Source organism: Thalassophryne amazonica, chromosome 10, assembly GCF_902500255.1.
Source record: "Thalassophryne amazonica chromosome 10, fThaAma1.1, whole genome shotgun sequence".
NCBI classification, from domain to species: Eukaryota; Metazoa; Chordata; class Actinopteri; order Batrachoidiformes; family Batrachoididae; genus Thalassophryne; species Thalassophryne amazonica.
In genome coordinates this window covers 105,183,421-105,210,930 of record NC_047112.1, presented here as the reverse complement: position 1 = coordinate 105,210,930, position 27,510 = coordinate 105,183,421, and the positions used below count along the sequence as shown (strand labels likewise).

The following is a 27,510-nucleotide window of genomic DNA, read 5'->3' as shown; positions in this document are numbered from 1 at the left end:
TCTAATTACAACTTGGCTATTTTTGTTTTTTTTTTGAAAATGCCTATTTTTACAAATAAAAAATGGAATATTTTACAAAATCACATTTTTCTGTAAACACCAACACACAACACACATCACATTAACGTGTTGGTTTACATAATGAATGACTCAACCAATCAGTGTTTAGCGGAGGCATATTTTACCCAGAATCCTTTGCGAGCTGTCTGTGTTTGTTACAAAACTTCAGAATTAGTGCATTATTCAACATTAAAAGATATATGTTATATTTTAACTTTGTACAAATGACAGAATTGACATTAATGGACTTATTCTATCAGTATTCATTTTATTTATAAACCAAGCCATAACTCAGCATTGCTTTATTTTCCAAGACCTCAGCCTGACAGGAGCATTGTGATTGAGTAGAGTTCAGTTTCATGGCTCCTCTCAGCTTGCTTCTGTGCCGGAAGCCATGTAGTAAACAGGGGATTCCAGCAGGGGGCAAGATGTTGAAAGACAGAAGTGCGGGCTCATTGTTTAGGTCTGTTGTCGCTTTTGATGCTCTCAGAAGCGATCGTGGTGTTAAAACTCAAAATCAGCTTGTTAGTAGTTGCAAGTGTACCACAGACAATACTGGAATTTATCGGTTATCTGTACCTTCCGATACATTTTTGGGTGGTTTATAATTTTATCTTTATCAAAGATACCATACCAGCTTTATTTATAAAGTACCTTAAGACAGCCAGCGCTGACACAAAGTGCTGTACACTCAAAACATGAGACAAGTTAACATACAATAAAATGCAAATAACAATTAGTAAAATGCAACTTAAAACATTATCAAACGAAGCCTCGTTTGTGCCAAAAGCCAAGGAATAAAAATAGGTTTTTAAACAAACTTTAAAAATGGCCAACGAGGGTGCCTCCCTAACACCCAGAGGCAAATTTCCATAGTTTGGGAGCAACAACAGAGAAAACCCTGGCCCCTCTGAGTTTCTCTTTGACCTGCGCACCAGCAGGGATGGCTGGTCAGCCGACCTGAAAGCCCGACTAGGTCAGGGGTGCCCAAGTTCGGTCCTTGAGATCTATCTTCCTGACACTCTTAGTTGTCTCCCTGTTCCAACACACCTGAATCCAATGAAAGACTCGTTAGCAGGCTTTTAATGGGCCTTTCATTGGATTCAGGTGTGTTAGAGCAGGGAGACAACTAAGAGTGTCAGGAAGGTAGATCTCAGGGACCGAACTTGGGCACCCCTGGACTAGGTACATAAGGCCGAAGAAGCCCAGAGAGGTATGATGGAGCGAGACCATGGAGAGACTTTCTTTCTACTCATCACTAATTGAAGAAAATAAGAACAACCCCAGGTTTCTTTTCAGCACTGTAGCCAGGCTGACAAAGAGTCAGAGCTCTATTGAGCTGAGTATTCCATTAACTTTAACTAGTAATGACTTCATGACTTTCTTTGCTAACAACATTTTAACTATTAGAGAAAAAATTACTCATAACCATCCCAAAGACGTATCGTTATCTTTGGCTGCTTTCAGTGATGCCGGTATTTGGTTAGACTCTTTCTCTCCGATTGTCCTGTCTGAGTTATTTTCATTAGTTACTTCATCCAAACCATCAACATGTTTATTAGACCCCATTCCTACCAGGCTGCTCAAGGAAGCCCTACCATTATTTAATGCTTCAATCTTAAATATGATCAATCTATCTTTGTTAGTTGGCTATGTACCACAGGCTTTTAAGGTGGCAGTAATTAAACCATTACTTAAAAAGCCATCACTTGACCCAGCTATCTTTGCTAATTATAGGCCAATCTCTCTTCTCTCAAAAATTCTTGAAAGGGTAGTTGTAAAACAGCTAACTGATCATCTGCAGAGGAATGGTCTATTTGAAGAGTTTCAGTCAGGTTTTAGAATTCATCATAGTACAGAAACAGCATTAGTGAAGGTTACAAATGATCTTCTTATGGCCTCGGACAGTGGTCTCATCTCTGTGCTTGTTCTGTTAGACCTCAGTGCTGCTTTTGATACTGTTGACCATAAAATTTTATTACAGAGATTAGAGCATGTCATAGGTATTAAAGGCACTGCGCTGCGGTGCTTTGAATCATATTTGTCTAATAGATTACAATTTGTTCATGTAAATGGGGAATCTTCTTCACAGACTAAAGTTAATTATGGAGTTCCACAAGGTTCTGTGCTAGGACCAATTTTATTCACTTTATACATGCTTCCCTTAGGCAGTATTATTAGACGGTATTGCTTAAATTTTCATTGTTACGCAGATGATACCCAGCTTTATCTATCCATGAAGCCAGAGGACACACACCAATTAGCTAAACTGCAGGATTGTCTTACAGACATAAAGACATGGATGACCTCTAATTTCCTGCTTTTAAACTCAGATAAAACTGAAGTTATTGTACTTGGCCCCACAAATCTTAGAAACATGGTGTCTAACCAGATCCTTACTCTGGATGGCATTACCCTGACCTCTAGTAATACTGTGAGAAATCTTGGAGTCATTTTTGATCAGGATATGTCATTCAAAGCGCATATTAAACAAATATGTAGGACTGCTTTTTTGCATTTACGCAATATCTCTAAAATTAGAAAGGTCTTGTCTCAGAGTGATGCTGAAAAACTAATTCATGCATTTATTTCCTCTAGGCTGGACTATTGTAATTCATTATTATCAGGTTGTCCTAAAAGTTCCCTAAAAAGCCTTCAGTTAATTCAAAATGCTGCAGCTAGAGTACTAACGGGGACTAGAAGGAGAGAGCATATCTCACCCATATTGGCCTCTCTTCATTGGCTTCCTGTTAATTCTAGAATAGAATTTAAAATTCTTCTTCTTACTTATAATGTTTTGAATAATCAGGTCCCATCTTATCTTAGGGACCTTGTAGTACCATATCACCCCAATAGAGTGCTTCGCTCTCAGACTGCAGGCTTACTTGTAGTTCCTAGGGTTTGTAAGAGTAGAATGGGAGGCAGAGCCTTCAGCTTTCAGGCTCCTCTCCTGTGGAACCAGCTCCCAATTCAGATCAGGGAGACAGACACCCTCTCTACTTTTAAGATTAGGCTTAAAACTTTCCTTTTTGCTAAAGCTTATAGTTAGGGCTGGATCAGGTGACCCTGAACCATCCCTTAGTTATGCTGCTATAGACGTAGACTGCTGGGGGGTTCCCATGATGCACTGTTTATTTCTCTTTTTGCTCTGTATGCACCACTCTGCATTTAATCATTAGTGATCGATCTCTGCTCCCCTCCACAGCATGTCTTTTTCCTGGTTCTCTCCCTCAGCCCCAACCAGTCCCAGCAGAAGACTGCCCCTCCCTGAGCCTGGTTCTGCTGGAGGTTTCTTCCTGTTAAAAGAGAGTTTTTCCTTCCCACTGTAGCCAAGTGCTTGCTCACAGGGGGTCGTTTTGACCGTTGGGGTTTTACTTAATTATTGTATGGCCTTGCCTTACAATATAAAGCGCCTTGGGGCAACTGTTTGTTGTGATGTGGCGCTATATAAAAAAAAAAAATTGATTGATTGATTGATTGAAATGGACCCTAAAATGAACCAGCAACTATTGAATGATGAGATGATACAAAAGCATGAATGACCATCTCAAAATGTTGTCTGGAAAGAAAAGGTTTCATGTTGTCAAACGTCACAAGTGTTAAAAACCAGATTTCACCACTGCTGCAATTTGACTGTCCAATTTAAGATCACAAACCATCTTAAAACCAAGATTAAGAATAACTTAATTTTTAAAATATGCCTCCAGGGGTCCCAAAACAACAGAGGAGGACTCACAAAGCGTACTAGGTCCAAAAACCACCACCTCTGTTTCCTTTTCATTAAAACTTAGAAAATTCTGGGCAAGCCAGGCTTTAATATCTTCTAAACATGCCAGGAGCTGTTTTAAAGACTGACCATCCCTGTGGGCCACTGGCAAATAAATCTGGCAATCATCTGCATAGCAGTGAAATAAGATCCCATGTCTTCTGGGAATAGTTCCCAGAGGCAGTAAATAAAAAGAAAACAACAGAGGCCCCAAAATAGAGCCCTGTGGGATACCCCACGCCAAAGGAACTACAAAAGATTCAAAGCCATCGACATACACAGAAAATGACCTATCTGTCAGATAGGACCCAAACCATTCAAGCACAGTACCACCAATGCCCATCAAGTGATGTAGCCGAGATAATAAAATACTGTGGTCAACCATGTCAAAGGCAGCCATTAGATCCAGCAAAACCACGATAACAGAGTTACCTGCGTCACATGCAAGGAAAATGTTAAAAACCTTAAGTAACGCAGACTCTGCTATGAAATGGCTTAAATCCATTATCTATCCGATAAGGAATTGGATAGATAAGCGGAACCAATAATGGCATCGATATCAATAAAATCTTCTCAATACCCATCAATCAATCAATCAATTCAATTTTTTTTTTTATATAGCGCCAAATCACAACAAACAGTTGCCCCAAGGCGCTTTATATTGTAAGGCAAGGCCATACAATAATGATGTAAAACCCCAACGGTCAAAACGACCCCCTGTGAGCAAGCACTTGGCTACAGTGGGAAGGAAAAACTCCCTTTTAACAGGAAGAAACCTCCAGCAAACCTCCATCCCTATTAATGAGTGTATGTCAGTTTTTGACCATATTAGTAAGGCTGACCTGGGATTCTTTCTGGTGCTTGGCGAGAGCGCTATGCACAGCTTTCAGAGTGGAGTTCCTCAGTGACTGGCCATGGCACGGAGAGGACAAACAGTCAGAGCTGTTGCTGCTATCAGCCTCACCTTCAACCAGCTAAAGAATAAAGGAGTGTGAAAGGATTAGTTGTCTTATATGTGAGATTAATTACACAATGTATTTTAATGCTTTGGTCTTTTCTGACCTGTTCCACATGGTATAAAATATTTTGGAAAGCTTGGATCTCTGCCTGGAGGACCTCCGTCTCCAATTTTTCTTCAGCTCTTCTTGCCTCCTGATCAGGAAACCATTAAAATCAGATAAGAACACACACAGCACATGTGATATTCTCCAGACTGAAGCTAGTACACAAGAAAGTCTCTTAGGGCCCGGTCCCACTGACATTTAGGAAGATTTGCGTATGGATTGCGCACAAAATTAGCTCATATTCGCTTAACATCCGCAATATGCGTGAAACATGCTGGTATGAGTCGGCCCACACCCGCACACGTCCGCAATTATCCGCAGAGGCACATTTTTCCGTTACCAGGATTTTTGAGCTGCACAAAATTTTGGTTGTGAATGACATCCGCCTTACATACTCCATACATACACAATACATACTCAATCTATGCACTGTATATTCGCCGTTATCTGCTGATATCCGCAACTGACAGGGATTTGCAGCTTGGCTTACTTTAAGTAGTATTAGTAGTTGTAAAAAAAAGGCTTCAAAATTGGATCTTTAATCTAGGGGTGTTGTGGGAGGGGCACATCCTTGCCCCACACCCCCATTCCATCTGGATTCACCCCTGCTTTGGCGTTTGAGCACAAAGAATGGATAACATTTATTTATGCAGGAAACATGACCAGATTTACAGGTAAGAAAGTTTTATTGTTTTCACATCATGTGGTCCTCAGAAAGAGAGTTTAGGTGCATTTGAGTGGAAAATAGTGTTAGCTGTTGACGCGTCACGGAGGATCAGCTGTTTTTAGCAGCAGATACGGAGTGGCTCGGAGAAAAAAAAGCATAAAAATGTCTTTGCAAAGCTCAGTGCAGGTGTGCAGTTGTCACCGCGCTTTAAGAGGTCTGGACGAGTCGTAGCTGCTGCAAAAAACCACGGATGAAAAGCTCGCAGCTCGCTTAAAGTTCAGTCAAACCCTGACCTCCTGCCCACAGACCAAGTTTAATGCTGCTATCCACCCACAATGCAAAAATAATAGTAACGCACAGTGACTTGGAGAAGTAATTTTAATCTGATTACTGATTTGGAAAGATTAATGCGTTAGATTACTCGTTACTAAAAAAAGTGGTCAGATTAGAGTAACGCGTTATCGGCATCACTGTTCATAATACACCCGGAATACTGCCGTGATTATCGCAATGCGTCGGATCCGTTTCCTCACTACATTCTTTAAAAAACCGTGATTGTTCATCATATATTCACTATATATTATTAATATATCCGTAATTCATACTGGGACATTTGTCATTTTTGGCCATTTTTGTTGCAGACGACAACGAATGCCCGTAATTTGTGTACTCAATTCATGCGCAATTAATCCTCTCCCCAGTGGGACCAGGCCCTTAGCTGCAGACTACACACAGACTGTCTCTACAGCCACCCACAAATGCACAACCCCTGAAACACAATATCTGAGTTCCCACCATCTTATCCAGGCTGATCTGCATGGCTTTGAAGCTCACATCTTTCTCACTGATCTGGATCCTGAGGTGTTTCACAGTGTCAGTCAGTTCCAGAATCCTAGATACATGAACACACATTCAAGTAAGTTATAAGATGGAGAACCAAATCAAAAGACACACACACACACACACACACACACACACACACACACACACACACACACACACACACACACACACACACACACACACACACACACACACACACACACACACACACACACACACACACACCTTACCTGGAGCTCTCAGACACACCAAAAAGACAGGACTGACAAGTACTACGCCATCAACACTATCACATTCTCTGCATAGAATAACAGAGATAATCCCTCATGATAACTTTTGATAATATCAAAGGCAGTATAATCCAAAATACAAAGGCTTCTGGCATTCCTGATATCTTCTGGCTAAAGTACACAGGCGATGACGCAATGTGGCGCAGTGTGGTGAGCGATCATTTTAATGATCAAAGCCTAACTGCCTGGGTTTCCATTTGAGATGAATTTTTTGTATGTTTTTCAATGAGACTAATTTGAATTCTGCAATTATGAAATGGCTGTACTCTAAATGAACCCCAATAAAGAATTTCTCCATTTTTGTTGGTGCTTTTTCCACTGTATAATCCTGATCAGTTATTAGTGATTTAAAGCTTGTTGTATAGAACCCAAAAGTGGACAATAGAATTTTTGGCCACACCACCTCACTTTGCTTTTTTGACTCTTTTGGTGGAGCCAATAACTGGGTTTCCATTAGAGATTTGTGCAAAAGTTAAGTGATATTTTCAGAATTTTAATAAAAAACAACTGTGAAACGACACTATTTCCCTTGAGTGATTGAATGCCACTGCAGGGTTTTCTCATCTTGCTATGTGTCATTGTAGACAGACTTTCATGAGAACTATGATTTCAAATGCCATGGCAGCAGACAGGTAAGTACCACTAAATGTTGGTATTTCATTGTTGTTTTTTTAATCCAGTATTCCCATAATGTCATCTATTATAACATTTAAGAAGCTCTTTTTCTTTTACTTTGTTTCCACATTCTGTGTCAAGTATTTTAGAAAGCCATGTGATGCTTTCTGTGCAACATGTGACTATTGTGGTATGCTCTGTCCATGTCTGTGTTAGTGTCCTCAGTGTCCTGTACCCTGTCTGTCTCTGTGGTTAGTCCTTGTCCTGGTTCAGCTGTTAATTGCCTTTGTCTTCTGTCAGTAGTCTTTGTGCACTCTCTCCCCTGTCTCTGCCATTCATCCGTGGTTGTCATCCTATGGTCCGTCACCTGTCCGTGTCTCTGTTTTTGTCATCAGTCTTCATCGTGTGTTTATTAGGTTTCTCGTTTTGTCCTCCAGTTGGCACTCTGTTCAGTTTTGAGTATTAGGATTATTTTCTGCTCATGTTCCTTGATTTAGTTTTGCTTATTTTGCAGTTCCTGTTATAGTTTGATTATTGACTGCTTCTTTTGTCCTCTTTATGTGTTCTTAGTTCTTCATGTTAGTTTTCCCAGATGTTGGACTTTGTACACTTTTGAGTTCCATGTTTATTTTTGTCTTAGGTACTGGGATTTGTATTTTAGTTTTTTGATTTCTTCTGCTTGGTTATGTTTTATTATTGTTATGTTTTGTTTCTGCTCACTGTTAGATATCAGTTTCCATATGATGTTGCCATATGAAACCTTTAGCTGCACAAAGCAAACCTCACAAGAAGCAGGTTCCTTGTGTGTGTATCATGAGAGTTGAAATATTTGGACATAATTTTACCTGGAGTTAAGCTCGATTTTCTCTGAATCCCAGCGACCCTGAAGCTGCATGGTCTCCTTGAGTTTGTCTTTCAGCTGTTTCTCCAGTGATGACATCTCCACACTGCTTGAGGAGCTCTCCTGAGATGCTCTGGCCTCTAGGTTCATGCAGGCAATGTGGAGCTGTTGGCTGGCAGCGACACATTCTACGCGCATCTCAGACAAAGTTCTGTGGAAAAGACATGCATTGCAGTTCACAGAATGTATCTGAGTGATATGCTGTTTTCAAATGTACAGCTGTAGCAAACCAGTTAAGTCTGGTCTAACCAGTTAAAAAGCAGTGTGTTTGAATTTGAAAAGGATAGATATACTGTATTTTCCAAAGTATAGCTTACATCAGAGAAAGTTGCAGGTTTTTTTTTGTGTGTGTTTGTGTGGAACTCAGTTTTTAACATGTTTCCCTGAGGACAGGTTTAATAACGTACAAGAGCTCCATGTAGCACATGTACACACCACAGCATGTGCTGTTACTTAGTAACTTTTAAATTAAAAAAAATAAATAAGATGGACGCATAAATGTGTGATGGACAACATTTGTTCATTTTCTATACCCGCTTACTCCAATCAAGGGTCACGGGGGGCTGGAGCCTATCTCAGCAGTCACAGGGTGTGGATAGGGTGCCAGTTTCACAGGGTCACGTATAAACACACTATCACATGCACACATATGGTCAATTTAATGGTGGATGTTTCTGCACACATGCAGATGTTTCTGTTTCTTTTAACCTTTATTTAATCAGGTTAGTCAAATTGAATTCAAGATCTCTTTTACAAGGGAGACCTGGACAATTTTTAAAGATTCCAATTCACCTAACATACATGTCTTTGGAAGTGGGAGGAAGCTGGTGCACTTGGAGAGATCCCACACGAACACGGGGAGAACATGCAAACTCCACACAGAAAGGACCAGGTACAAGCAATCCCATGACCTTGCTGTGATGAAACAGTACTAACCACTTATCCACCCTGCCACCTTGGTGGACAACATACTGGATGTTATTTGATGCAGATTGCTGACCCGCAGCATTGGAAACACTACACTAAAAATGAGTCCAATTCATTTTTTCATCTATTCTATAACCCACTGGAGTCCAGGGTATAATTACCCGTTTTTGACTACTTTTGGTTTTACCTTTATAATTTACCTTTAAAAAGTGTTTACCTGGCCTTACTTGATGTCATTTTTTTCAGCATAATCTCACCTGTGTGACTTTCCAGTTTTTCATTCATTCTGACCTACTCTATTAACACAGTGAACCTAAAATCACACAAAAAAATAAAATCCGAACAGAAAAAAGTTAGTTTTTTTAATGTGAAAACCACAAACGTGCTTAACGAACCATTTTCATAACTTCAAATGTAAACATAACTTGTAAATTTCAAAAACATATGTACAAATGTAGCAAAAAAAACAAAAAACAAAGTTAAATACAACTATTTACATAAATGCAGGAAATGCTTCAGGCGTTTGTACAATTATTTACAAAACAGTCAGATTTCACAATACGATTTAGAATTTCAAAAACATATGTGCAAATATAGTGCAGGAAATGCTAATGCTAAACTATTTAGAAAACAATCAGATGTCAAAATAAGATTTAGAAATATAAATGGTAAATTTCAAAAACATATTTACAATGTAGTGCAGGACATGCTAAACTATTTAGAAAACAATCAGATGTCAAAATAAGATTTAGAATGTAAATATAAATTGTACATTTCAAAAACATATACTGCAGGAAATGCTAATGCTAAACTATTTAGAAAACAATCAGATGTCAAAATAAGATTTAGAATGTAAATATAAATGGTAAATTTAAAAAACATATGTACAATGTAGTGCAGGACATGCTAAACTATTTAGAAAACAATCAGATGTCAAAATAAGATTTAGAATGTAAATATAAATGGTAAATTTCAAAAACATATGTACAATGTAGTGTAGGACATGCTAAACTATTTGTGCCACTCAAAAAAAACAAACAATTCCTGTCCAACACAATACAGAGGGGCACATTGCAGTCTTGACAATTCCACGGTGTGTTCTCTTGTTGCCCACATGAAGGCACCATTGGCACCTCAATCTGCCTTTTGTGGCTTTTTGGCAATAATCTGTGTCTGTGGTTCTGGCTCCTGTTCTGTGGGACACCTGTGCCACACAGTTGACACACCAGCTCCACCATAAAGTCCTTGTGTGTCATGGGCTGCACTTGCTTGACACTGCTGATCTCACAATGCAAGATGAATGCATTTGTTGTTGCAATGTCAAGGAAGTGCACCAAAACTGTCCTATACCAGCATGCAGTTTTCTGATGGCTGGATGAGCTGGTCAGATAGGTCGACTCCACCCATGTTTTTATTCTAAGCCAACACTGGGGTAGGACAGGGAATGTCTTTCACCATCCAGCATCCATCCACCTCATCGTTCACCCTTCTCCTCACTGTCTCACCCGATGGACGGTGGAGCACACAGACACCTCCTGTGTGTCCATCCACTTTACAAAACACCAGAGGCCCCTCTCTTATCAATCTTATAGATCCTCTTTCAGATTTTTTTGTGACAGCATTTGCCCTCCCTCTGGGGCATCCTCGTCCGTTCTCCCTGTATGTGCCACATGCCCCAAACTTCATGTTAGCCAGGCACATGAACAGTTTGGAACTCGCGTAAAAATTGTCCATATAAATGTGGTACCCAATACCAAGCGAGGATGGCTGGATCAGGTTCATGACCTCATCATACGACAGCCCGTGCTCACTTGTGGTCATAGTCTTGCCAGTGTAAATGGTGAACTTGAGTGTGTAGCCATTACTTGAAACAGCCAACACAAAAAAATCATGCCCCATTTTGTTGGCTTGTCCTTCAAATATTGAGTCATTCCAGTTTTTGCCTTCGTCACCACCATCCTTTCATCCACTGCCAACTCCCTCCTCAGGTGGTAATAAGCCTGGCAGGCACTGAGGATGTCATCATAAAGAGGCCTGACTCGAAACAGTTTGTCATGACCTGTTATTCCCTTTTTTTCTATCATTTTCTGCATCCTCACCTAGATCACTTAGGTGGGTGTTCCAGAATATCGATCTAAATCTGTATCTGGACATTACTTTCGCTGGAAAGGGCACAGGCAAAATATGACTTTGTTTCCAGTAGTCCTGGAGACTTGGCAGTGACACCAATGACATGTATATCAGAAGTCCAAAAAAATTGTACAGATCTTCCATTTCAATTTCTGTCCAGTTGTATTTTTTCCCAGAATGCCTTGTTTTTTGCAGCAATTTTATTGGTGTTGGTGCAAATTGTTCTCATTGTGTCAGTTGCAAAAAACAAAAAAAAGGTCTTTTGGACTTAGGGTGGAAAGCGTATCAACCTAGACTCCTGGTGTTCTCTGAGGCTGAAATCTGCATACTGTTGAACCAGTGTCTGGATCCTTTGTGTTCCAGCAGTCAGCGCTGGGGTGTGTCTCTGCTGCATGTCCGAGCAGAGATTTGGATCTGGAAACAAAAGCGCAGGCTCCAACCCTCTCTTCAGATCTTTGTGTGCATGTTGGTGGATCCACCTGCTTTGGTTGTTCCTCCAGAACAGAAGAGGGATCATCTCTTTCATGACCAGAATCCTCACTTCCAGACTCTGACGATGCGCTGCACGCTCCGTCTTCCTCCAGTTCAAAAAATAACTGAAGTGCTTGCTCCACATTCATAAAACACCTCATTTTTACAAAAAAACCCAAACAACAAAACACTAACCACACATGCTTCCCACCAGTAACAAAGAGGAAACGTACACACAATCAGACCCGCGCAGCCTGGGTGGGCTGTGATCAAACACATGTGTTCACTTACCCCACGTGGGGTTAGTGACTTCTGATTGGTGGAAAATTTCAGAAGCCAACCAATGAGGAAGAAGGAGTCATATTCATTCCCACCACTGTTGCTGCTGCAGTAGAGAAGGAAATGATCCTTTTGGCTGTGTGTGTGTACATAAACGTGCAGTGAAAAATGATAATAATATTCATGAAAACGCATAGTGTAAAAAATACTCATAACTCAAGTTATACTAGGCCTATTAACAAAATTTAAAAAGTGCTATAAAGGTTGAAGTCTCCACATTCAAAACACATTTAAAGGGAGCCTCAGAGTGCAGCAGAGTGAGTGTCACATCCGCTTAATTAGGTCATGTGACCTTTTTACTAGAGGGCGCGTCATTCGACTCCAGAGGATTAATTTGGCATTTTTGTGCATTGTTTTATTATTACTGGAGATTCTTTTGTTTAGTGTGTTGATTCCTCAGAAAGCCCTACGTAAATAGTTATGAATAACAACACCAACAACAACAAATGTGATTTTTTTTGGTATACAAGTGACACTGGTGTAACTAAAATAATAAAAAAAATGACTTATATTTCAGAAAACATAGGACATGTTGAAGTGTCTCCTGTTGAAATGTAAAACTTTTTAAATATCTCTGAATGACTGAAGGCCCTGTCAAACCTTGACGATTTAGCAAGCGTAAGCCAATCATATTAAAAAATGCTGGCATAAGTCTAATAAGTTATAAAGTTATAAGTTATAAAATAAGTTTTTATAAGTTAAGAGTACGCTGAAACATGCTTAAGCTCGCTGATGTACATCCTAATAAGCTGAGCTCCTTAAAAAATGTTGGGTATGCTGAAAATTTTCGGCGAGTGCCAGCGTGTGACTCATACGTCCTGCACATGCAGGACATAAGCTGTATGTAAGTTATGTGATTGTTGGCACACGTTTCTTGTAAGTTACTCCTAAGTCTAAATACAACCATTAATGCTGGCCACTGACTGGCTGAAAGCTGCAGTCCTCATGCAGATCGACTGTTTCATTCACATACGGAGTAAATCTGACCTGTTCATTTCAGCCCAATTCACTATCACAGATGGACATGAATCCACATAAAGCTCCTTATTTTTGAAAATGACATCTGAAAATACTTTAATTCATGGCTGGAATCGTAACGTTTTAAAGCAAGTCCTTCAGGGGTTTTTCTGCTCCAGGTGCGTTTTTCAGAGGATAACTCTTTAACTCTGTAACTCTTTAAAGCGTTGTCGCTGTCGGTGTGATCATCAGACAACCTGATCGATCAGGTGTGGTCATGTCTGATTAATGTGCTGTTTAAACACTGAAAGCTCCATCGCTGTCAGTGATCACCACACCGATAGATCAGCACTTCATTCAGATCACACTTGATCACGGTCAACTGGCGCTTAAAAAGCTGAAATCATCACAGCATCACATCATTATCCAGGTCTGTGATGACCTGATCAGCAGACCTGATCAGCAGTCAACAGCACTTTAAACATTTAAAGAGACAGCACTTCATTCATTCACTGCAGTGTTTACCACAGCCAATCCACTCAACATTCTGTACACAATAAAAATGGTCCACCAAGATAAAAAATGAAAATAAAAAAATAAAATAATGTTAAATTACTCCGTTTCTCACCCACACCACACTGTGCAGTACCGACCCCAACCACTGGGTGGAAACGGGGCTGTCGGCATACGCTGGTTGTGTGACAGCTGCTTTAATTTATAAGACGTATGCCAGCGTGTGCCAGCATTTTTAATACGGTCGGCATACGTAGGCTAAATCGTCAAGGTGTGACACGGCCTTAAGATCTTGCATCAGTAGACAAAGACTGTACGTACTCTGTTACTCTGATCAACATCTTGTTCTGTAATCATTTATGTCATCCACCACTGCACACAGTTATATTGTGGTATTGGTTGTCTGAGTTACAACTTTCTTGTTAGAACTTATTTCATGTTCCATTAATCTTGTTTCATGCCTTGTCTTCTGTCTTGATAAAATGGCTACAGCAGATGAATACCCCACAGAGTTTGGTTTGCTTGAGGTTTCTTCCTCTAAAAATGGAAAGAATTTTCTCACCATGTACATGTTCTTGGATTGGATAAGGTAGAGATCACTCTCGTGTATAATACTTTGAGATTACTGATGTCATGATTTGGTACTATATACAGAAACTGAAGTTACAGTGCAGCTTTGACATGATCACAGTTATCTATTACCTGAATAATTGCTGCTAAACTTAATTATGATCCACCAATACCAAGAGTGGGTTAACAACATACAGTAGAAACCAGGTCTTACAGGAATGATGTAATGATGGATAATTTTAACAGTGAGCAGAGGCATGTTAAGGTATCTGTCCTCCATTGAGGAAACAATGTGCAGGGGGACAGGCGCCACTGTTGACCTTTGCTGCTTTGATGGTGGTTACAGTTCTGAGTGTGAGTCATAAAAGAGGTGAGGCTTTTGTGGAATTCTAGCTTGCCCAAAGGAATATGGCAGTGTGCCATGCTCACCTGTCAGTGAAAGTCCTTAGATGGGTGAAAGCAGTCCGTAGGGAGTCAGCCTGGCGCCACAGTGCTCTGACACGAGCCTGTTTGTGACTCAACCAAGAGTTACCCATCTGCAGAGAGAAGCCAGCAACAAGGGAACTGAAGGGTGCGTGTGAGACCCTGTTTCAGCACATTTTTATTGTGCAGCAAATTTTATTGTGATCCCAAACAGATCTAATATCAAAACATTGGGACACATAGTGGTGTGCACACAAATAATTGGATTTCCCTGAATCAACAGATGTGGCCCATTTACAGCATGAACAGCAAATTGTTTGCACAAAGTTTTCCTCCCCCTCAGTAGTTGGAATGTTTTCACAGGAAACAACAACTCAAAAATCATAACAATGAAATGAACAGGGAATGGGAATGAACTGATGAAACTGGCTATGAATAGAATTCCTACCCCATGTGAACCCAACAGGAGTTTAATTGCACAATCTCCACAGAGAAAATGATTCAGCTTTCTCTGCTGCTTTTCCAACTCACTTCATGTTTTTGTGTTCTTTCTCACCTCTTGCTGTCTCCGCAGTCGGGTATCACTCAACTCTTCACGGGCTTTCCACAAACTCTCCGGCAGCCCGTGGGTGACCGTGGTTGCCTGCTGCAATTGTTGCCGCAGTACGGAGTTGACTTGGCTGAGGCTGGCACATCTGGAAGGAAATATCACAGCTTACGACAGTCAGACACCGCTGAGCGCATCACACCTGACAAATAATGCCATGGCTATTTCCTTCCACCGTCCCGCAGGGCCTGAACGCCATCATTCATGTAGACAGTATATCATTCTTACTTTTGTAATAACGTGAGCTTTAGAGACATTCTTTCCAACCACATTTACAGGGTAAAAATATGTGACAGTTTTATGAATTCTGAATAAATTTAGATTTCATTTCAATCAGATCTGCTTGTAGAGTCATTTGCAAAAATGTTTACGTCATTCTCATATGCCACATGCACTCTGTTACAGTAAAGCATGGCACATTTCCATGTTTAGTTACAGCATCTCTTTGAGAGGGAGCCAAACCCATGTTTCCATGTATGGGATGATATTAGGTTTTACAGGATTTGAGCACCAGGGAAAGAGAGGCACAATAATCACAGCAATATTCAAATCAGTCATTTCTTTGTTTTGTTTGGTTTTTGGATTCTATCTTTACCTTCGACTTAGTTTATACAAATGGAACTTGCAGTCATTGCTACCTCAAGGCAGAAAAACAAATGAACAGGACATGGAGGATGTTCTTTCTTGGGCTCTTCAAATAAAGTTCCATAACTCTATAAATCACAGAGCATTAAAATGATGCATCTGTGACAGATGCCCACAGTTGATGTGAAGCCTCGGTAAAATGTTTTGGAGATGAGAGTCAAAGTGGCACTAACAATTTGTTCTGACAAACTGAATGTGAAGATAGTCTTTCAAGGCCAGGTTCTGCTTTTCCCTGTAGCCCAGGCACAACCCCCCCCCCCCCCCCCAAAAAAAAAAAAACTGAACTGCAGGGAACGTTTCTGAAAACTGACATACAACCACTGTTGTATGTCATGTTTGAAAATGACCGGACAGATGCTATTCACTGACTTCTTTTACAAATTCCAGTCACAGCAAGAGAAACCTTCACAGATTGTTTTGGGACAGTGAAGCCTTAAGGGGCCGAAGTGATGAATTTTTGGTGTAATTTGTTGACCATAACCCTCACAAAAGGAACATTTTCTGTTGATCACAGGCCTCTTTTCCAGCTGAAATGGTGATCTCAGCTATTTTTCTTTTTTTGTTGTCACTGATCAGATGAATTGTGTTGATGTTTCTGTCAAACACAGGCACTTTTTTCATTAACTTATAAATTAAAACAAATGTGGGTTTCTCAGAAAGTAATACCTTTGATTATGTGTTAACTTTATAAAATAATTTGATTTCTGCAACTTTCACTATATGGTTTTATCAGTCACCTTTGCACATTCATGCAGTTCATATAGCGACAGTAACGTCTGACCAATTATAATAAAATTCATATGTCAGCTGAAGTTTGAATAGTAGCCCATCTCATTTAACGTGTGTATCACTAGCAAACAAGAACAATCACAGATTTATGACGTCCGCCAATCGGGTCTGAATCACCTCCAAAATTCAGTGCAGTCTTCCATGCCCTAATATGTATCTGTGGTGCATATTTGGTGCGAATCAATGAAGTAGTTTTGACGTGATTCCTCAAAGCCTATATAAAGTGAAATCTTGATCCAGAATCCAGATCTGGATCCAGATCACCTCCAAAATTTTATGGAGTCTTCCATGGCCTAATATCTATCTGTGGCAAAAATTTTGTCAAAACCCGTGCAGTAGTTTTGATGTAACCCTGCTAAAAGACAGACAAATAAATAAATAAACGTCAATGATTTTATTATGGCCACCAAGGACGTAATAAAATGGTAAATGAACTGACTATTCAAAATAAAAAAAAAAGAAATATGAAAATACTGATGTATTAAAGGATTATTAACCGAGGTCTGTACATATCAGACTGAGGTGTTGACAGTACAGACCGAGTGCAGCGAGAAACACAGAGGTCTGATATCACCGTACAGACCGAGCAAGCAAGGTTAATAATTCATTTATTATATGGCTATTTATATATATATAAACACTCAAAATTACAGTATTGTCCAAATTGCTTTGTTCACCTCCACTAGCTTAACAGATGGTCCAATCGTTAGCTGGTAAGCTTTCAATCTGTGTGTTTTTTTCTGATACTGATTAGATATTTATGGAGTATGTTCATGTCCGACTGGGATTTTGTGTTTTTAGTGTCCTGGTTTGTAACGAAAATACGTGTTACGGACCGATTGTCATGGTAACAGTCTGATATGGGAAAATATCCCACCGGTAATCAGCCAATCAGAGCGCACAAAGCGTCACAGCCATATAATAATGCATTTTATTTTTGGTGCCATATGTCTTGAGAAATTAAGTCATAAATATGAGGAAATTAGCCTGATTTCACCTGATACTGATAAACGGTCAGCAACATCAAGCTGTGAGGAATGTGAACTTTGATGACATCATGTCAGGCCATACCTCTCAAGATACTATCTTGAAATGACTGAGTAAAAACTGATTTTTTTACAGTGTGAAATCAGTGGTTTTGTGGCCTTGGCGGTGAATATGTCAAAATAGTTAAAATATGTGTGTTTTATGAGAACTGTGTTTTACAAGGATGCCCTAAAATGGCTCCTGTTGTTCATTTGGTGGACAGATTTTCCAAAGATAATATTTTGAGTTGAGGAGGAAAGTGAAAGTGCTTTTTTTTAAATAGTGCATCTTGGACAAACAGCAAAAGTGAAGGCCAGCACAGCATGAGAATGGTCTTCAAAACATGGATCTAACCACAGACTTTATCCTTTAATTTCCTGTGGGAGAAAATTCTAAACAAAGCATGTTTCCTCTCCCGAAAGCGTGGAACTGGCTGTGTATGTGGATTGCGCCACCATGTCGTGCCATGCTAAGCTGAGTTGCTACGTGCATGAACCCGATAAGTCTCTCTGAGGAAGCCACTTCTGTGATCACAGAATCGGACAGAACATGACAATGAGTGACCACTCTTAACAGGAGAGCCAGACGTGAACCAGCTTTAGCATTTGTGTTATTGGCCAAGCTGGGATAAACCGATAGCTGGAGCCGGCTTCTGGTAGAGAAACACTGTTTTCCTGTGAAAAAATGACAGGGCCATACAGTGGAAGAATAATTCTACAAGGCTTTGTGTCCAAACACAGCAGAAGTGAAAGCAGAGACACCACTTTCACGGTATGTAATCATTATTCAGTCTTATTGAGATGTGTGCCCCACAACCCGATCCCAGTTAAGTGGTTGAAGGTGAGTAAGAGTGAGTGAGATGTATACAATGTTTTGTTTTTTCTGAATACACCACGGCTTACAAAGAGGCGGAGATGATGTTGGATGCAGAATACAAGAATTTGATTTGAAAGACAAATTAAAGTCATATTAAAACCATATTACATTTGGAGACAAAAAGCAACCCAGACTGACTGTGTGTACTGGTGTAAGTCATGAAGTGGACACAGGTGGACTGACCTTGAGGCAGCCAATGCTCAGCACCTGAGATTACGCCACTTTTATGGCTAAAAATAGCTCTGAATCTGTGTGCATTTTTCAGATGCTGGCTAATTTTATTTTTTATCTACACTAGGGCTCGCACAAGTTAAAAAGTTGGAAGTAATGACTCATAATCTGGAATATAATTTTTTATAAAGTAGTGTTGACTGGAGTGTGATATGACCTTTAACTGTCAAACTGCTGCAACACATTTCACAGAAGATAACTGGTGCAAACTGAAAAAAGAAAAACAGGAGCAAATTTCTGAAAGCCTTCTGCTTGAATTTATGACTCTGACTCTGCATCCAAATAGTGACTCCTTTGCTGTGACATGTTATATGATTTCCACACTCCAAACATTGCATATTTTTTTGAAAACACTGGAATATTTATTGCCGATGACTACATAAACTGTTTCTGTAATGTTTTGGGAGCCCTGGCTACCTGCTCTGCATGCTACCAGTTATTTCGCACCTCTTCTGTTCCTCCTGCAGCTGGCAGGATTTGCTGTGGACGGCCACGCTGAGGTCCTTCTCTGTCGTAAGCTGCCGCTTGGTTGAGTCCAGATGGGTCTGCAGCTAAACACACAAACACATAACACATGTATTCTGGCAAGCATTTAATATTTACCAAAACTACATGAATTATATGGGCAGCACAGTGGCTTAGTGGTTAGTACTGTTGTCTCACAGCAAGAAGGTCATGGGATTGATTCCTACCTGTGGCCTTTCTGTGTCGCCACAGGTAGGAATCTGTTTGCATGTTCTCCCCATGTTTGCGTGGGTTCGCTCCGGGTGTTCCGGCTTCCTCCCACATCTAAAGGCATGCAGTTTAGGTGAATTGAAAACTTTATAATTGTCCAGACTAACTTAGTGAAATACAGGTTAAATTAAATTATATTAGTCAAGTGTGCGTGCGTGCGTGCATGCGTATGTATGGCTACGGAGAAATTGGGGCGAGCTGACATTTGCCGTTTGGTATGCTTGTGTATTTTGGGTCAAGGATGAATACTGCAAAAATAGAAAGTTGATAGGACCAATATTTTTGGAGAAATTACCGATATTAGCTAACAACAGTGAACAATGGACTTGTGCTGCAATTCACCATTTGCCCTATTGAGGTTTCAAATCCCACATTTTGGAGAGTTCGTCACTCTGTGAGATGTCATTAACATCAAAAAATGCTGATAAGGTCTAATAAGGCTGCAATTTAACTGTTGGACAGGGACAACAGCATTAACATTGCAACATAAAACTCTTTGTATATTGTGCCTAAAACTCCTCTGAATATATTATTTGGGTTTATAGACGTTGTTATTCTGTTTGTTTTATGCAAATGTGAGAAGCTCAGGTTGTTCCTCCGTTATTTTCAATGGGAATCGTTGTGAGCTGCAATCGCTTCCTGTTCATGTCATTCTGGGGGAAACTGAAGTTTGCTCTTTAACGTCCTGCTTATTGACCTTTACAACATTGTTTGTGCTGTTTGTTCCAGAGTAATATATATAAGATGTCTGAAATTCGGTTTCCGTTCACGAAGATCCACGCAGGTTAAATGTAGCAGGCACAGAATATTTGGAATATTTGTTTTAGCAAGTTTTCAGGGTCTCATGCATGCAGTCTTTTATTAACGTGATGAAAAGTATAAAAAATTCCATTTTGGTATTATAATGTTCATTTGAAATTATTGTCATGTGGATTCTCTATGTTGTTTACCCTGCAGTGACTCTCTGGCACACAAGGGATTATAGGATATCATGATAGGGCGAATGGGAGTTCAGGGTTTTGGGGGTTTTAAATGTTATTGTGGTTCATGTTACTTTAACAGTGTTGTTAGTGTTATTGATTTATTGCGTTTTGTAGTTCAGTTGGTTTAGTTAGTATAGTTAAGTGTCACGTTGCCTTTACCATGAGTGAAAAGTGTAGTGCGTTTAATGTCTTCCACCACTGTCTCTGGCACAAAGGTGATATGTTTTTATGTAATTCCATTTGAGAACAGCAAGCACACACACGCGCATCATGGAGGACAGTTGAAAGGTCACGTCCTTCAAAACATGGTATGTGTTCTCCAGCTGTGACGTCCAGGTCCAGAGATCTCAAGAACAGCGGCTCGCGCAGACATGCCAATCCAAGTGTCACTCTCCTTTTCTTTGCTCTGTGATTATTTATTTTGGTTATTTGTTATGTAAATGTGTTTGTAGTTATTGTAGTAATTATTTATACACGCGGCTGGACATAATAAGACGTAATAAGAGCACACTGCTTCATTCATGTCGTTTCATGACTTGATGTCTACGACCATGGGTCATATACAGAGGAACAGAAGGATCATACTTGTATTGTTCGTTTGATGAGAAGGATTAAATATTGGACATTGTGGCGTTTTTTTATGGTGTGTGTGTTTTTTTTTTTTTCCACAGCAGTGGCACGATGTGGTGCCACATGCTCCAGCTGCTCACACTGTGTTCCCACTGCGATGGTTTTGTGCAAACACGTGCACAAAACAGTTGCAGCGAGAATGTTCACGCCTGCCCGACCATGCGTCCCTCCTGATGTCAGCTTGTTGTTTTCGGGGTTTGCTCATTCGGGCTGTTTCACCATGATTCAACCTGATTCATACTTAATTGTGCTATGTGTGAAGGGGCCCTTAGGAGAGTAAATTAGCATAAAAAAATTACGTACACTCAACAAAAATATAAACGCAACACTTTTGGTTTTGCTCCCATTTTGTATGAGATGAACTCAAAGATCTAAAACTTTTTCCACATACACAATATCACCATTTCCCTCAAATATTGTTCACAAACCAGTCTAAATCTGTGATAGTGAGCACTTCTCCTTTGCTGAGATAATCCATCCTACCTCACAGGTGTGCCATATCAAGATGCTGAGTAGACACCATGATTAGTGCACAGGTGTGCCTTAGACTGCCCACAATAAAAGGCCACTCTGAAAGGTGCAGTTTTATCACACAGCACAATGCCACAGATGTCGCAAGATTTGAGGGAGCGTGCAATTGGCATGCTGACAGCAGGAATGTCAACCAGAGCTGTTGCTCGTGTGTTGAATGTTTATTTCTCTACCATAAGCCGTCTCCAAAGGCATTTCAGAGAATTTGGCAGTACATCCAACCAGCCTCACAACCGCAGACCACGTGTAACCACACCAGCCCAGGACCTCCACATCCAGCATGTTCACCTCCAAGATCGCCTGAGACCAGCCACTCGGACAGCTGCTGAAACAATCGGTTTGCATAACCAAAGAATTTCTGCACAAACTGTCAGAAACCGTGTCAGGAAAGCTCATCTGCATGCTCGTCGTTCTCATCGGGGTCTCGACCTTATTCCAGTTCGTCGTCGTAACCGACTTGAGTGGGCAAATGCTCACATTCGCTGGTGTTTGGCACGTTGGAGAGGTGTTCTCTTCATGGATGAATCCCGGTTCACACTGTCCAGGGCAGATGGCAGACAGAGTGGGTGGCGTCGTGTGGGTGAGCGGTTTTCTGATGTCAATGTTGTGTATCAAGTGGCCCATGGTGGCGGTGGGGTTATGGTATGGGCAGGCGTCTGTTATGGACGAAGAACACAGGTGCGTTTTATTGATGGCATTTTGAATGCACAGAGATACCATGACGAGATCCTGAGGCCCATTGTTGTGCCATACATCCAAGAACATCACCTCATGTTGCAGCAGGATAATGCACGGCCCCATGTTGCAAGGATCTGTACACAATTCTTGGAAGCTGAAAATGTCCCAGTTCTTGCATGGCCGGCATACTCACCGGACATGTCACCCATTGAGCATGTTTGGGATGCTCTGGACCGGCGTATACGACAGCGTGTACCAGTTCCTGCCAATATCCAGCAACTTCGCACAGCCATTGAAGAGGAGTGGACCAACATTCCACAATTGACAACCTGATCAACTCTATGCGAAGGAGACGTGTTGCACTGCATGAGGCAAATGGTGGTCACACCAGATACTGACTGGTATCCCCCCCCCAATAAAACAAAACTGCACCTTTCAGAGTGGCCTTTTATTGTGGACAGTCTAAGGCACACCTGTGCACTAATCATGGTGTCTAATCAACATCTTGATATGGCACACCTGTGAGGTGGGATGGATTATCTCAGCAAAGGAGAAGTGCTCACTATAACAGATTTAGACTGGTTTGTGAACAATATTTGAGGGAAATGGTGATATTGTGTATGTGGAAAAAGTTTTAGATCTTTGAGTTCATCTCATACAAAGTGGGAGCAAAACCAAAAGTGTTGCGTTTATATTTTTGTTGAGTGTAATTAATAGGAAATAAAACGGTTGAGGTCTTTTCTAAAAACAGTTGAGGTCTAAGGTTCTCAAAACATTCTGAACTCACATGCCATTCCAACTCATTATAGAAACTACACAATTTATTACCACCCTTGAAAACACTACCCAATCTAGAGCCCGTGGCTCCCCATGGGCAATGAAATAGTGGTTATTTATTTATTTATTCGGCAGTCAGTGTTTTCAATATATGCACCATGCATTTTGCTGATGTTTAATGCATTCAAACAAGTGACCAAAACAGGACCGAGGTTGGTTTGGGGGATGACATACAATGTTAATCCACATTTCCAATTGAATGGGAAAATGTGCCCAAACTTTTGACTGGTAGTTTATGTCCAAACGGGCAAAACTGCCCAAAGATAGGCGCGCCAAGGTTGTGACATCATATTCAAGAAGACATGAGTCTGTAACTGCTGCCAAAGGTGCATCAACAAAGTATTGAGCAAAGGCTGTGAATACTTATGTACATAATTTCTTAGTTTTTTTTTTATATACATTTAGAAAGAAAAAAAAAAACCTTTTTCATGTTGTCATTAAGGGGTGTTGTGAGTAGAATTTTGAGGGGAAAAAGTGAATTTACTCCATTCTGGAATAAGGCTGTAACATAACAAAATGTGGAAAAAGTGAAGCACTGTGAATACTTTCTGGATGCACTGTATGCTACTGTATGCTCTTACTATCGATTACATTTTAGAGTCCCTTTTAAATAGTTTGAGACACAATTTTAAGTTAGAATACGATGTTAATTTAAAATGTGATAAATTTACCAATATACATACTCATGGACCACTATGGGTCTCACACAAACCATCAGCAGTCCATGGACCAAGTATTGAGAAAGGCTTCTCTTGTGTAACTTCAAGACTTTCTTTTTAACTTAAGGTACACCCGAATGATTTTTTAATGTGTTGAAAAATCTTGACTTGCCAACAGTCTCAGCTTGTCAGATTCTGAGGTTTTCTGCAGCACCTGCTCTTCGAGTTCTCCACATCTGTTCTTGTACTGAAGAACCTGGCATGACACAAACACAAGGTACAGCACACAGTCAAGCCAAATCAGCATTAGGTTTTATATGAACAGATTTATGATTCCTGAAGTCTGTATGTACTTACCTTCATTTGCAGCTTTTGAACAAGTTGTGCTTGTCTCTGCTGGGCCTCCTGGTAGAACTGCAGTCGTTGCCTGTAAGTCTTATCCTGGTTCGGGACTTGTCCTGGTGATGGGCTAGCCTGCTCTGAGTCCACTGCTGACTCCACCTTTACTATCTGTTCCAGCTTGTGGTGAGAGATTTTACATTACAGTGTATTTTACACATAAGTGTGTGCAGTGTGTGAGCAGTCTGTTCTGTATTTGCACTGTAACAGCTCTGGAGTAAATCTTACATATAATAATAGCATTTTACATCTGTCTACTTTACCGTGTATGGCAGAAATCAAATGCATGAGAGCCTCGCACAATGTGTTTCTTATAGCCATGCCAATACATACATACATACACACACATATATATATATATACGAGGGCTGTCCATAAAGTATAGGTCCTTTTTATTTTTTTCAAAAACTATATGGATTTCATTCATATGTTTTTACGTCAGACATGCTTGCACCCTCGTGCGCATGCGTGAGTTTTTCCATGCCTGTCGGTGACGTCATTCGCCTGTGAGCACTCCTTGTGGGAGGAGTCGTCCAGCCCCTCGTCGGAATTCCTTTGTCTGAGAAGTTGCTGAGAGACTGGCGCTTTGTTTGATCAAAAATTTTTCTAAACCTGTGAGACACATCGAAGTGGACACGGTTCGAAAAATTAAGCTGGTTTTCAGTGAAAATTTTAACAGCTGATGAGAGATTTTGAGGTGATTCTGTCGCTTTAAGGACTTTTCACGGTGCAAGACGTCGTGCAGCGCTCTCAGGCAGCGTCATCAGCCTGTTTCAAGCTTAAAACCTCCACATTTCAGGCTCTATTGATCCAGGACGTCGTGAGAGAACAGAGAAGTTTCAGAAGAAGTCGGTTTCAGCATTTTATCTGGATATTCCACTGTTAAAGGAGATTTCTTTAATGAAAGACGTGCGGACGGGTCCGCGCGTCGGGACGCAGCCGACGCGGCGCGGCGGCACAGGAAAAACACCTCCGTGTTGATAACCATTTGCAAAATCCAGTTGGCTTTTGATGGCTTTCAGTGGAGTGAGTATATGAGAAATTGTTTATCAGCTGGAGATGTTCCAACGTGTCCTCAAGGCTTCCAACAGAGGTGTTTTTCCTGTGGCGGAGCGTCGCGGCGGCTGCGAGCCGACGCTGCAATCCGCCCGCACGTCTTTCATTAAAAAAATCTCCTTTAACAGTGGAATATCCGGATAAAATGCTGAAACCGACTTCTTCTGAAACTTCTCTGTTCTCTCACGACGTCCTGGATCAATAGAGCCTGAAATGTGGAGGTTTTAAGCTTGAAACAGGCTGATGACGCCGCGTGAGAGCGCTGCGTGACGTCTCGCACCGTGGGAAGTCCTTAAAGCGACAGTATCACCTCAAAATCTCTCATCAGCTGTTAAAATTTTCACTGAAGACCAGCTTAATTTTTCGAACCATGTCCACTTCGATGTGTCTCACAGGTTTAGAAAAAATTTTGATCAAACAAAGCGCCAGTCTCTCAGCAACTTCTCAGACAAAGGAATTCCGACGAGGGGCTGGACGACTCCTCCCACAAGGAGTGCTCACAGGCGAATGACGTCACCGACAGGCGTGGAAAAACTCACGCATGCGCACGAGGGTTCAAGCATGTCTGACGTAAAAACATACGAATGAAATCCATATAGTTTTTGAAAAAAATAAAAAGGACCTATACTTTACGGACAGACCTCGTATATATATATATATATATATATATATATATATATATATATATACACTTCCTGAGGTTTGACACAACCCCTCCTCCTCCTCCCCCTGCTCTGTCTTCGGTGCTTCTGCCCGGTATCCCCCCTCCCCCTCCTTATACCTCCGCTCACACAGCCACCACAGACTGCTTCATTCCCAATACGCATCCCGGCACCAGCCAGACCTCCTCCCCCTCCTCCACCACTACCTTCCCCCCCACCTGCTCTCGACTCTTCATGGCAGATCAGGTCAGGAGTCAGCTGAAGAGACTAAAGAGCAAAAAGGCAGCAGGCACAGACAAGATCAGCCCGAGGCTCCTCAAATCCTGCGCAGATGAGCTGTGTGGGGTCATGGAGCGGGTCTTCAACCTGAGCCTGAAGCTGAGGACGGTGCCACACCTCTGGAAAACGTCATGTGTGGTCCCAGTGCCCAAAACACCGCACACCAAGGACCTCAACAGCTTCAGGCCAGTGGCACTTACATCCCACCTGATGAAGACCCTAGAGCGCCTCATCCTGTGTCACCTCCGCTCCATGGTGAGCTCTGCTATGGACCCACAGCAGTTTGCTTACCGGCCTGGCATCAGAGTGGAGGACGCCATCATCTCCCTGCTGCACCGCTCACTCTCCCACCTGGAGAGGCCCAGCAGCGCTGTGAGGATTCTTTTCTTTGACTTCTCCAGCGCTTTCAACACCATCCAGCCGTGGCTCCTGAGGTACAAGCTGGTGATTGCAGGAGTGGACGAGGATCTGGCTGAGTGGGTCCTGGACTACCTCACAAACCGGCCCCAGTTTGTGAGGACCAAGAACTGCGTGTCTGACCTGACCTGCAGTGTGGGGGCCCCCCAGGGGACGGTCCTCGCGCCCTTCCTCTTCACTCTTTACACTGCAGACTTCAGACACAACACGGACAGCTGTGTCCTGCAGAAGTTCTCTGATGACTCCGCCCTCATTGGACTTATTATGGACGATGATGACGCGGAGTACAGAGGACTAACGCAGGACTTTGTGGACTGGTGTCAGAGGAACCACCTCCTCACCAATGCAGGGAAGACCAAGGAGATGGTGGTGGACTTCAGACGCCGCCCACTACACTCCCCCCAGTGAACATCCAGGGAAGGGACATTGAGAGAGTGGACTCTTATAAGTACCTGGGTGTTCATCTGAACAACAAACTGGACTGGACTCACAACATGGATGCACTTTACAGGAAGGGTCAGAGCCGCCACTACCTCCTGAGGAGGCTGAGGTCTTTTGGAGTGAGGGGGCCACTCCCGAGGACCTTCTATGACTCTATGGTGGCATCTGCCATCCTGTACGTTGTGGTCTGCTGGAACAGCAGCATCACAGAGAGGGACAGGAAAAGACTGGATAAGATCATCAGGAAATCCTGCTCTGTCCTGGGCTGTCCTCTGGACTCTGTGCAGGAGGTGGGGGACAGGACGGTCCTGGCTAAACTTAAATCCATGCTGGACCACGAGTGTCACCCCCTACTGGACATTCTGTCTGCTTTGGAGAGCAGTTTCAGTGACAGACTCATCCACCCTCGCTGTGTGAGGGAGAGATTCCGTAGATCGTTTCTCCCGGCTGCTGTCAGACTATACAATGATCAATGCTAGTACTGTAGTAACCA

General features: G+C 41.5%; 1 protein-coding gene across 1 annotated transcript in view; it reads right to left on the bottom strand.

Moving 5' to 3' along the window:
• The window catches only part of crocc2 (ciliary rootlet coiled-coil, rootletin family member 2), a 326,949-nt gene that overhangs the window by 178,708 nt on the left and 120,731 nt on the right, over positions 1 to 27,510 (bottom strand). The window contains exons 3-11 of the mRNA XM_034179233.1: positions 24,121 to 24,273; positions 23,936 to 24,019; positions 19,158 to 19,261; positions 15,100 to 15,231; positions 14,543 to 14,677; positions 8,151 to 8,357; positions 6,353 to 6,449; positions 4,889 to 4,978; positions 4,669 to 4,800 (exon numbers count right to left, since the gene is read on the bottom strand). Coding sequence (XP_034035124.1) covers positions 4,669 to 4,800; positions 4,889 to 4,978; positions 6,353 to 6,449; positions 8,151 to 8,357; positions 14,543 to 14,677; positions 15,100 to 15,231; positions 19,158 to 19,261; positions 23,936 to 24,019; positions 24,121 to 24,273 — 1,134 coding nt within the window. The remainder of the gene's footprint in view (positions 1 to 4,668; positions 4,801 to 4,888; positions 4,979 to 6,352; positions 6,450 to 8,150; positions 8,358 to 14,542; positions 14,678 to 15,099; positions 15,232 to 19,157; positions 19,262 to 23,935; positions 24,020 to 24,120; positions 24,274 to 27,510) is intronic.